The 12,996-nt window shown below is 41.4% G+C and overlaps 2 protein-coding genes across 2 annotated transcripts in view; one reads left to right on the top strand and one right to left on the bottom strand.

Moving 5' to 3' along the window:
• LOC126407344 (uncharacterized) overlaps positions 1-2,491 on the bottom strand; it is a 63,277-nt gene extending 60,786 nt beyond the window's left edge. Inside the window, exon 1 of the mRNA XM_050072142.1 lies at positions 2,420-2,491. The gene's annotated coding sequence lies outside the window, so the exon portion shown is untranslated. The remainder of the gene's footprint in view (positions 1-2,419) is intronic.
• A 2,723-nt stretch (positions 2,492-5,214) lies between these two features.
• Positions 5,215-12,646, top strand: irx5b (iroquois homeobox 5b). The gene is made up of 3 exons (XM_050074092.1): positions 5,215-5,719; positions 7,175-7,580; positions 9,289-12,646. The coding sequence occupies exons 1-3, from the start codon at positions 5,489-5,491 to the stop codon at positions 9,918-9,920; spliced, it is 1,269 nt and encodes a 422-aa protein (XP_049930049.1). The 5' UTR covers positions 5,215-5,488; the 3' UTR covers positions 9,921-12,646.
• Positions 12,647-12,996: the final 350 nt, after the last annotated feature.

Below are 12,996 nucleotides of genomic sequence, written 5' to 3'. Positions count from 1 at the left end.
CATTACTCAGGCTTCATTACGCCAAATCAATATTCGTTTAGCATCGCAGGTTATAGACTCCTCCAGGAATCAAACCTCCATCCTCACAGCCGATCAGGAAAATATATCGACACTTTTAATTCAATGTTTTCTCAGCTGCAGCGTTTAACGAGGAAAATGACAGTTAACGAGGAGAGTCACATCTCTGCTGCTGCCGCTGATGAGAACCTTCACAAATCATTTAACTGTGTTTGATTTAACTCTGCATCAGCAGAGTTGTTTCCTGTAAATTGACTCTGACAGTGTTGGCATCAGGAGTTTTAGCTCCTGACCTGCACTGACACCGGGAACACAAAAAGTCCTGAGGCTGAGAGCAGCTCCTAACTGAGCGAGTGAGAAGAATCTAAAAATAAAGCTCAAGTCTTGACACTCTCCGAGGTCTGAGAGTATCTTACAGCGTTCCCATGCTGATGAAATTACTGCAAAAGTTAAGAAATTAGAAAAACAGTTTTCAAGGCCTAGGAATGGTTTGGAATGGACAGCCTTTCTGTGCAGAGTTTGCATGTTCTCCCTGTGTCACTGTGGGTTTCCTCCAGGTGCTCCAGCTTCCTCCCACAGTCCAAAGACATGCAGGTTAATTGGTGACTCTAAATTTTCCGTAGGTGTGAATGTGAGTGTGAATGGTTGTCTACATCATCTGGGACAGGTTCCAGCCCCCCTGCGACCCCAAACATAATAGCTGAGTCCACAGGGACTTGACTTGGGAACCGTAAGCTCAAGTCTCTGTTCGGACCAAGTATGGAGTGTGGACTGGTAGCTGGAGAGGTGAGGTGAGCAAGGCACTGAACCTCCAACTGCTCGAGGCACCTGTCTAAGGCAGCCCCCTCACTTTGACATCTCATCATTTAATGCATGTATAGATCCTGTTTGTGCGTGCGTTTGTATTTTGGGCCTGTGTGTATATGACAACAGTGTGAAAAAATTCCCCTTAATAAAGTATATCATCTTCTTCTAAAACACTTAAAGACAAATTGTTGCAGTTTGGGTCCAAACTCTTCCTCCTTGAATGAAACTCATGTTGAAATCATTCAGCGCAGTGATGAAGGAAGTATTCAAGTCCTTTACTTAAGTAAAAGTCCTGCACTGAAAATGTTAGCTTAGTAAAAGTGTGTAAGTACAATCAGGTAAATGTATTTAAGAAATAAAAGTACTCTGCAGAAAATTCTAAATCTATCCATCCATTTTCAACTGCTTATCTGGGTCCAGGTCACGGGGGCAGCAGGCCAAGCAAAGCACCCCAGACGTCCCTCTCCCCAGCAGCACTTTCCAGCTCCTCCAGGTGGACCCCGAGGTGTTCCCAGGCCAGATGAGATATGCAATCCTTCCAGCATGTTCTGGGTCTGCCCCGGGGCCTCCTAATAGTGGGACGTGCCCAGAACACCTCTAACAGGAGGCGCCCAGGAGGATCCTGATCAGATGCCCGAACCACCTCAACTGACCCCTTTCAACGCAAAGGAGCAGCGGCTCTACTCCGAGCTCCCTCCAGATGTCTGAGCTCCTCATCCTATCTCTAAGGTTGAGCCCAGCCACCTCACAGAGGAAACTCATTTTGGCTGCTTGTATCAGCGAACACATTCTTTCAGTCACTACCCAGAGCTGATGACCATAGGTGAGGGTTGGGATGTAGATGGACCAGTAAATCGAAAGCTTCGCCTTCCAGCTCAGCTAATAAATCACACTCACAATTAACCCAAGTAAAGTAAAAGTAACTCAGATTTGTACTTTAGTGAATGTACTTAGTTACATTCCACCACTGATTCGTTGTGACTTTCACTCACAGAGGATAATTATCTGTGAGAATAAACATCCTTAAATCCACTTAGAAATCTTAAAATAAAAAGGCTGCAGAACCTGAGAATCACCTTGTTTTTAGGTGTCCTTCAGTATCAAAGCAATCCAGTGATAGTTTTTCTGTACGTCTACGGATACTCTGCAGACAGGAGCTGCTCACACATCATCCAGCACACTGTGACTACATGTGGACAGACTGGCTCAAGTTGCAGCTCACAGCTAATCACTAAATTCACTGTGATATTTTACTTCCTGTTTACACTCTTCAAAGTGTTGTGGGAACTGTATCTACAAAGTAAAAGCACGACTAAAACCGCAGTGATAAAACTCAATAACATCATGTCGCTCTATAAACGATTAATCAAGCAGATAAATCAGTAAAGAGAATAATGTTAGCTGCAGCTGTAGTTTACACACACACACACACACACACACACACACACACATTAATTGAGAGGAGCTGTACACACACAGCTCTGTACCTTAAATAGCTGCTGGATAGTTCAGTAGTTCGGATCAACAGCAATTAATCAATGAAGCTCCTGACGGCAGCTCGGCCTGCCACCTGCACGCTGCTCTCTGCTCTTACCTGTAGATCTCTGCAGCAGCAGAGCCTCAAACACCTCCCAACTCCTGCGTCCATCCAGAGCGGAGACGACACACTGACCGCATCATAACTACAACAATACAGACCTGATGAAGACTGACGCTACTTTCACTCCTCAGTCTTCCTTCAGACACTCTGCTCTGCTAATTATAGGACGCACAAATCAGATTAGACTGCGGCTGAGAGCAGAGCTTAAACACACACTGACCTCGAGCCCACGCTACTCTGACAACACCTCACCGGCTGTTTGGACACTATAATCTTTACATTATTAGAATTATTATTATTAAAGAGAATGCAGTGTGAGAGCATTTATACATTTTAATGTTACTGAGCTGCTTCCAGGACTTTAAACTGCTCATACACTTACAGAACACTGCAGGATCCATCCACACAGTGTCTATACTACCAGTACTGGAATCAGAATCAGGGTTATTGTCAGCCAGAGATGGTATTTTGGTGCATAAAAATAAATACAGTAAGAGTAAATGAAAGATTAAATGCACCTGCACTTCTATAGCTGACACGAGTCACATTCACACACTGGTGGCCGAGGCTACCATACAAGGTGCAACCTGCTACTCAGTTATGAACACACACACACCAATGGAACGGCCACTGGGAGCAACTTGGGGTTCAGTATCTTGCTCAAAGATGCTTCAACATGCAGACCGGAGGAGCCGGGGATTGAACCGACAATCTTCAACCTACTCCGCCCGATTAAAGCAAGCACCACAACAGTCAAGAGACTTAAATAAAACAGATAAATTGTCAGTAAAAATATTACGAATTATATTTCCAATATATAAAATGGAAGAGCTGTGCAGAACAATAGATCCATCTCACGCTCTGGACTCATTATCTCATCACAATTCATACAATAATCATCTGTGTCACGTGTTGTAATGAGATTAGAAAAAACGCCTCATGTTTGCTAAGTTATTTGGGGTAATTAAAGGGTTAGTTCAGATATTTTGAAGTGGGGTTGTATGAGGAATTTATCTATAGTCAGTGTATGACATACAGTAGATGTCAGTCGGCATGCCTCCAGTTTGGAGAAGCAGGCAGGAGTCCGACACAGAAGCTATGCAATGTGCTGCTGTGGACAAAATGTATTTGACACCTAAAAAAAAGTCCCACTTAAAATAAATCAGTATCAGTCTAAGTGGACGTTATATTGAGAGTATTTTACCTTAATGTCAGACAGCCTGTTCCAATAGGGAAGCTGTTAACGACTTCAGTTCTCCTCAAAGCCAGACTCCATTGACAAAAACAGTCATTTTAGCTTGCTGAACACAGGAGCTGCTGGTCTACCACTGCCTCGATCAACTAGTTAGTTTATGTTATTGTGTGACTTTGGAGAATCTGAACAAACCCTTTACACACTAAAGTCACTAAATGACAAAAATTAACCAATTGATCAAGGCAGCAGGAGACCAGCAGCTCCCGTGTTCAGCAATGCTAAATCACTGTTTTTCTCAATGGAGTCTGGCTTTGAAGAGAGTGATGTAACGGCTTCATTTTCCGTTGGAAATCACTGTCTGACATTAAGGTAAAGTGGTGAAAATATTCTAATTATAGTGTTCACTTAAGCTGATATTGATTTTTTTAGGTGGCTAAAATATGTTTTGTTGCTGACCCCGTCTATAGCAGTACATCACTGAGTATCTGTGTCTGTACTCCTGCCTGCTTCTCCAAACTGGGGTGTTCCAACTTACATCTACTGTATGTAATATACTGTCTATGGATACGTGCCTCATATGACCCCACTTAAAAAATGTGAACTATCCCTTTAAAGTAAATTTAGTGCTATCCTGTTACAACGCTCATAAATAAGGGCACAATAGCTGCTTTTAATGATAAAACAAATTACTCAGTGATGTTATTCTGATGCTCGCCCAAACCACACAGCCCAAACATGTGTTTCCATCCACATGTTTAATGCATACTGTACGCTTTATTCCAGGGCTGGTCGGCCTTCATTGACTTTTCAAAGGCTCAGTCAGTGGTATTTGTTCATTTATAAAGCCACACTGGGTAAACTCCCTTCATACATTTGTAATTTGATTGAACAGAGATCTGATTGTAGCTACAGTAACTGAAACTACATGAACTGGTCTCTGATTTTAAAGCGCTCATAAGTACAAGGATGAATAAGTCGGTTGGGTCTTGTCATCGGTGTCATAGGTGTGCTAATACTTCGACAGGCTACTGTGTATCTTTGTTTTTTATTGTGTTGTTGTTTGGCTGTAACTTTCTGTGAGCTGCTGTCTTGGCCAGGTCTCCCTTGTAAATGAGATTGTTGATATCAACGGGACTTACCTGGTTAAATATGTTAAATAAAAAAATTTAAAAATAATTTGTGTGGAAAAATCACAGGGGAAACACAAGAAACAAACAACTGATGAAAGAGCCAGATACTGACAAAATAAGGCAAAGCTAAGACGCTGTTAGGAAGTACTCGTTTGAAGACATTGTGACTTTATTATCATTGACAGTGTTTAGGGTTTTATACTTATCAGGTCCTACTTACCCCAAATAGCAAGGAGAATTTAAAAATGCATGCAAAACAATATAAATATAATACTAATATTCACACAGCAGACTTTGGTCGAGTTTTATTCTGCAGATTCTGTTCAAATTGGAGCTAAATTTGGATGGAAACAGTGTGAAGCAGTGGATCCATTATTTTGGGGGTTTTGGGGAACGCAGCATCACCTCTCTCTCGGCCGCTCTCCTCCCCTCCTCCCTCCTCCTCCTCCCTCCTCCCTCCCTCTCTGTCTCTCTCAGTCGGTCTCAGTCTCAGCAGTGTTCAGTCGAGCAGCAGCGGAAGTGGAAAACTTGCAGTAGAAACACACAAACTGAACTCAGCACCTCCTGCGATGCTCCTGGATGCTCCTCCGTTTTTAAACCTCCTCTTCCCTCCTTTTCTTCTTCTTCCTCTTCTTCTTCTCCTCCTCTTCTTCCCTCTGCCGTCTCGGGGAAACGCGCGCTGTGGCTCTCCGATGTGAGTTCGCCCGTGCGTAATAGTCCGGCTCCGTGCGCGCCGTCATGGCTTATCCTCAGGGTTTCCTCTTCCAGCCGTCCGTGTCCCTGTCTCTGCACTCCTGCCCGTCCTTCAGCTCCGGGGTCATCTTAGGACCGAGGACGGAGGAGCTCGGCCGCTCCTCTTCGGGCTCAGCCTTCGCTCCGTACTCGGGATCAGCGACCTCTCCCGGCTTCAACTCCCACCTACCGTACGGCGGGGAGCCCCGGGCCGCCGCCACCCTCAGCTCGTTTGTGGTGAGTGTCGATCCGCAGCGGAGCGGCAGGTGCAGCTGGGGTTGAGTTCAGGTTCTGGGGTTTTAGTTGGTGAAAGTGTCGCTTGTGGTGCGTCACGGAGCTCAGTGCGTAAAAGGAAAGTGTTAAAGAAGCTGCGTTTGAAAGTGAAGCTTTAATATTTGTGCGTTATGGATAAAGTAATGTATATGTATTTTGTCATTATGAACCATTAACTGTGTGGCTGGAACATTTATTTACTTATTAACATTTATTTAGCTGAATGTTTGTAAAAGTTTTTATTTTTAACCACACTCAGCAAACATCAGTCATCAGTTCTTGTCCTTCACAAATCTGTTTATAATTTCATGTTTCTTAATGTTGGTGAAAATATATTAAAAGCAGGATAACGCGCTAAAATCCGCGAGCTGTGTTCGGATAAACAAAAACAAAATCACTTTTCAGAGTAATATTATTATTATTTTTATCCCCAAAATCATTTAGTCAGGAGCTGCACCTGTTCCCTTTTCTGCTATTTTTTTGGTTTAATTGTTTTTGTTGCTTATTATTTTACAAATCCTTCCCTGAAATTAATTTCATTTATTGCAGAAACTTCAGTCACACCTTTTCCATGTTTGTATTAGAGAGATTTTAATACATTTTTCTTTATTTACAATTTATTAAAGAATTAACAAAAACAGCTGAATCCATCAACACTCCAGTGATAACAATAGTAATTCTTTTTGTGTGTGAAAATAAAAATGGATGTTTCAGCTTTAATTTGAAAGATTAAAATGTGATTGAAAGAAAGGAAAGAAAAAAATAATAACAATAATAATAATAGTAATAGAAAAAAAAATAGATTTAAAGTACGTGGACTGTTTGTGGTGCAGATGGCCTGGGTGGTTTTTGTTGGTTATGAATGCACAACACTGCTGCGTGTAAATTAAATTCTGTTTGTGTGTGAAAATAAAAGCAGATGTTGTGGCTTTAATTTGAAAGATTAAAGTGTGATTTAAAGAAAGACAAGAAGAAATATAATAGTGATAACATAATCCAAAGTAGGTGGACTGTCGGTGGTGCAGACAGTCCGGTTGGTTTTTGTTGGTCGTGGTTGGTTCTGAATGGTTCTGGTTGGTTCCGCAGGGTTCTGCATGCACAGAGCTTCTGTGTCCAAATTAAATTCTGTTTGTGTGTTTTAATTAAACCTTTATTTAACCGTGTTAGTCTCATTTAGATTAAGAATCTGCTCGTTAGAGGAGAGCTGCCAAGAAAACAGCTTCATCTCACAAACGTTAAAGCTACAGACAGAGTGTGTGTGTGTGTGTGTGTGTGTGTGTGTGTGTGTGTGTGTGTGTGTGTGTGTGAAGTCATGCAGAGAAAATAAAAAGAAAAGAGAAGAAGAAGATCTCAGCTGGGAGGTCAAACATCTCATTTATAGTTTCCACTGATTAATGATTTCTTGGCTTCCTGTTTCAGAGTCCCAGCTATGATCCGTCCTCAGGGATCTCTGGCTCCTTAGACTACCACCCGTTTGGGCCCCTGGGGCCGTACCCGTACGGAGACCCCTCGTACAGGAAGAACGCCACGCGAGACGCCACGGCCACGCTGAAGGCCTGGCTCAATGAGCACCGGAAGAACCCGTACCCCACCAAGGGGGAGAAGATCATGCTGGCCATCATCACCAAGATGACCCTGACTCAGGTGTCCACCTGGTTCGCCAACGCCCGCCGGAGGCTGAAGAAGGAGAACAAGATGACCTGGACCCCGAGGAACAGGAGCGAGGATGAGGAGGAGGAGGACAACATCGACCTGGAGAGGAACGACGACGACGACGAGCCGATGAAAGCCAACAGCGACGAGCCAGAGACGAAGAGCGACACTGGTGAGTGGAGTGAGGAGGAAGAGTCTCTGTTTCAGCTGAAGCTCTTTAGTCAATCAGACCTTTAAATTATTAGTCTATTAATCAATTAATCCTTTAATTAATCAGTACATTGACAGAAAATTAACCAGCAGCTATTTTGATAGTCAATTAATCGTCATCTCTTAAATAAAAATGTCAAATGTTCTCTGGAAGTTGAATACTCTCTGGTTTTGTTTTTTCTTTTACGTCAGAAAACTGAACATCTTTGTGTTTTGGACATTTTGTCGAACAAAACAAGACATTTGAAGACGTCACATTGAGCTCATGCTCTGACATTTTATAGACCGAACAACTAATCAATTAAACAAGAAAATAATCAACAGATTAATCAATAAACTTTAAACCATGACACCAACTCAGACTGCTGATTCGATGCTACAACACTAACAGAAAGTCGTGACATGAAGAATCAAACGTTCTCTGGTTGCAGCTTCTTTGATTCTCTCCTTTGTCAGCGAAGTACTCGGATCCTTCAGTAAAAGTCGCAGTACTGCACTTTAAAAATACTTCATTACAACTTAAAGTCCTGCAATAAAAATGTCACTCAAATTAAAGTACTTTTTTTTTGCAAAAAAATAGAAAAATGCCCCCTGTAAGTGTTTCACTATCATATAATAATATATTTCTATTACTGATGCATTCTGTGTGACCAGGATTTTGCAGTCAATGTGGAGCTCATTTTCATAGTTCTGCACACTGTTTCATCTTCAACAATGCAAACAACCCTAAACCTTTAACTATAATGTTCTATAAACTGAATCTATATAGAAACAAGTGACTACAGCTGTGGAAAATTAATTTAAAAAAAAAGTAGCATTAAATTGAAAAAACTCTAGTAAAGTACACTCCACCACTGGTCTTACATCCTCTAATAACTGAAAGCTACCTGCAGACGAGACGTCGGGCTGTTGAACGTTCTGTAGTAAGCATGTGTGACTAGTATTTAAGTAAATGTGTATAGTTGTATAATGACAAATATTTTATCCGCTTTAATTAAATCTGCATGTCACCAGTTTCAGGTCAGATCGACTCATCAGCTCGTCCGCTTATATATTTGAACGTTTTTTCACAGCGTCACGCTGCGGTCTCATATGGAACTCTTTCCTTTGCTCAGTGTTTTAGGGGCTGCTAATAATAATTCATTATGTATTAATATGTGGATTATTTTCTAAATGAATCAATTAATCATTTGATGTATAAATGTCAGAAAATGATTAAATATGTCAATATCTTCAAATGTCTTGTTTTATTCACAGCCAAAATATATTCACTTTACTTCACATTCAGAGGCATCATTTTGGCTTTTGTTTCATAAAAAATGACTCAAACTGATATTACTCCATCAAAATAGTTGGCAATTATTTTATATCAACCAGCTAATCATTGCAGCTCTAATGTTGTTTATAGTTTCATTATGTTTGTTTCATGTCAGATTGAATCTGTGAGCTTTTGTCTGTTTGTTTATGAAAAGTGTGTCGGTGGTTTAAAACCAAAAATATTAATTAATTAATCAAGAAAATAAAATGTTGATTAATTGATTAAAAAAAATAATGATTAGTTGCAGCCATATGTGGATGTTAGTGTGTGTGTGTGTGTGTGTGTGTGTGTGTGTGTGTGTGTGTGTGTGTATTTCCTGCTGACCTGTATGTTTATGTACGTGTGTGTGTAGCTTCTCGTCTTCCTGCCTCTGTGGGGACCTCGTGCGTGTTGGTGTACAGAGAGGACAGCGGCAGCAGCAGCGACACCGACCGGAGCTTCACTGATCCCGACTTTAAAGACTCAGGGGACAGGAGGCTGCCCCTCATCCCGCGCCCCACTTCCACAGGGGCCCCTCCCCACAACACACCCCCAGGAACAGTCAGAGCATCGGAGCCGCAGCGACCATCGAGCCCACCGTCAAAGGAGCACGTTGACTCCTGCAACCCCATCCAGGGGCCAAACCCGGCCCCTAAACCCAAACTGTGGTCGCTGGCTGAGATCGCCACGTCTTCAGATAAAAGTAAAGGATGTAGTGACTCTTCACAGAGCGTAGGGGCTCCCACCCACCCCACATCCACATCCCGGACCCCATTCTCACACAGCACTGCCCTGCCCCGACACCTCTACTACACCTCCCCCTTCATCCCCGGATACTCCAGCTACGGCCCTCTGGGGCCCCTGCATGGTGGCCCCGCCTCACATTTAAATGGATTACAGCAGACGATGCTGCAGAGAGCAGAGGCCATAGCCAGAGACTGCAAACTACGCAGTCAGAGCCAGCTGGACCTGCACGAACTCAAGAAGGGCATGACGAACGTGTGACCTGAACCTTTAACACTTTATTTACTGGGACCAGTAGACCTGGACCCTGGAAGCAGTAAACCTGGGACCAGTAAACCTGGACCAGTAAACCTGGGACCAGTGACCCTGGGACGAGTGTTGGTGGAATTCTCCTGTGAAATGTCCTGGATATCAAAGAAAACTTTATCGAACACAGACTGCCTCCTGCAGAGGCCTCTGACTTTTATTTAGAAACACAAATATTCAATTTTAGACGGTTTTTCTATGTTGATAAGATGTAATCTTTGTAGTGCGTTTCTGCACAGAACATGAAGTATCATTAAAAGCTAGTTTTATTAATATGGATCTGACCACCTGCCATTTGTCAATGGATGTTACACTCTTACTCACCTTAAATTAACGACTCAGGAAAAATATGATCAGAAGCTTTTAATTAGATCAACTGCAGCGTTTCAGGAGAAACTAGATTTACCACCTTGCGGACGAATCCGACAAGTTACAGTTTACATCCATGTCTGTGAGAACACGGATGCTTCACACACATCTTCCCTCCGGTAGCGCAGAAGATCTATACAGTCAGCACAGTTTCAAGATCAGTGTCACCAATTCCGTATCTGATTGAATAACAGCCTGAAAAGTGTTTTTGCAGAACATTATGATGTCACATTGAAGTTGACCTTTGACCTTTTGGATATAAAATGTCATTTCTTCATCATCTTGTCCAGTTAGACATTTGTGTGAAATTTTGTCGAATGAATTCTTGAGTTATGGCCAAAAACACGTGGGGGTCACAGTGACCTTTGACCACCAAATTTTAATCAGCTCATTGTTGAATCCAGGTGGACGTTTGTGCCAAATTTGAAGAAATTTCCTCAAGGTATTCTTGAGATATTGCTCTGACAAGACCGGGACAGACGGAAAAACACAATGCCTCCGGCCACGGCGTAGAAAGAAGTTGAAGGATAAAGATACGCAAAAATTCTACCTCCTTCTCTTCTTCATATATCACTCAGTATGACTTCTCATTATCTCTGATGTCCATCCAGAATAAACTTCCATAAAGTCACTCAGAAGTCACAGAAAACAAGAATCATCATGTTTTTAGGTTTTCTTCTGGATCAAATTAACGGACACTTTGACTACATGGAATCGAAGAAAGGATAACAGGTTAAGAAGCTATTCAGACTCAATAGTATTAAAAAGTCTTAAATTTAATTTACAGAAGTTAAATGTCTTGTCTCTCGGCTGCTGTAGGCAGTGATGTTAATTCTAAAATCTTTCTGTATGTGATTGTAGGCTGTCAGCAGATGTTCTACACCTTTCTTTGTGGAGTTTCAGTCAAACTCCATCACTACTGCAGCTACAGCAGCCAGGAGATGTTGTGTTAGCATTAGCAGCTTTGAAGCTTCAGTGATAATTAAATGCAAATATTCAAAGCTTTGATATGATGTGATGCAACCGGGGGCGGTGTGGCATAATCGGAATCAATTATATTCATATGGGCTAATCAACAACCTGAACCCAACCCGACTTTAGCGGGACTTGGCACCCCTAAGAGTGTGAGAGAGGGGAAGAGAAGGTGGAAGGTGGACTATTGTACGCAATGTTTCTGTAAGTTATTAATAACCAAACATCAGGGGCAGGGCTGCATCACTAGACGCAAAGCAAGCACTTTATTACAGTTGGCAGGTGTGGATAACCGTCCGCAACTCTTCTCTCCTGTTTCTGTTTCTCGTCAGACTCCCAATTTCATTGCTTGAAGCGAAGGTCAATGACTGTGCTGAAGACGCTGGTCTCATTCGTGTCCAACACTTCCTTTGAATTTCCTCCACTAGTTTACTGATGAAAAAACAAAACTAAAACACAATGCATTCAAATACTGATTTAAATGTTGATTACCTTGGCAGTGATTGAAGCTCTGGAGCTTTGAAGCATTCAGGTAACTTCTTGTATGAAGGTAATATAAAATATCCACAGTGTAAATGGCGGACTCCGCCACCGACAATGAAGGCTACTATATAAAGAGATAATTACTGAATGTCAAAACATTAAATGACTACTGCAGAATAAACCAATTGGCCATAAATAGATTAAAAGATGTGGTATGATTTCATAAAAACATTCATGATTATAACGTTAAATTAATTTTTAATTGATTCATTCATTTTCTGTGGCTTATCCAGGTCCAGGTCACATTAGTTTAATTAATCATATCTTTAGAAATTATTATTATTTACTGCTGAGAAGTGCTGAAAAAATGCAATATAATAATAATAATTTCTGAGTCATATGGTCCCGACTGGTTTTCCATCAGCTTCTTTAATGTGGCCAGAATGATGTTTAAACAGGTATAAAATATTATTCTATGTGTGATTAAAAAGGTCTTAAAAAGTCTTCAATTTATCTGTGTGAAATCTGCAGAAATCCAGGGGAAGCTTGCCTAAGGCGCCAAATCTTCTCGGTCCAGCCTGTTGTTCTGCATTGTGATTTAAAGGTCCACTGTGTAAGATTTAGGGGGATTTAGTGGCATCTAGTGGTGAGGATTACACATTGCAACCAGCTGAAACTTCTCCTGGTTAAAATTCCGTCAGTCAACATGGCAGTGTAAAATGGCAATCTCCGTAGACGAAGACCTGCTCCCTATGTAGATATAAACAGCTCAATCTAACATAATTAAGACACAAAGATTCTTATTTTCAGGTGATTATACACTAAAGAAAACATACTTATATTATATTCGCCTAAATCCTACACACTGAACCTTTAAATACTTTTATCGTCTTCAAGTTGTTTCTTATTTCTGCCGCTGTCGTAACGCAACAAAAATCTACCATTCCTTAAAACACATGAAATAATAAAAACACAGCATTAACACAATTATCACAGTAAGTTAACATGTCTTGATTTCATAAGTTATCAGCTATATGCGCCGAACAGCTTCATATTTTGGGAGGATAACGAGACATATTGCTTTACAGCAACTTATAAGCCACATATCGCTGACAGGTGTTAAACAACCACAACTCAAAAACTCTACATACTCAACACACTGGAACATTTAAAGGTATACTGAGTTAACATAACACTGGAACCTCTC

Source organism: Epinephelus moara, chromosome 20, assembly GCF_006386435.1.
Source record: "Epinephelus moara isolate mb chromosome 20, YSFRI_EMoa_1.0, whole genome shotgun sequence".
In the NCBI taxonomy this organism is placed as follows: domain Eukaryota; kingdom Metazoa; phylum Chordata; class Actinopteri; order Perciformes; family Serranidae; genus Epinephelus; species Epinephelus moara.
Note: the sequence above shows the minus strand (reverse complement) of the source record. Positions and strands in the feature narration are given on the sequence as shown.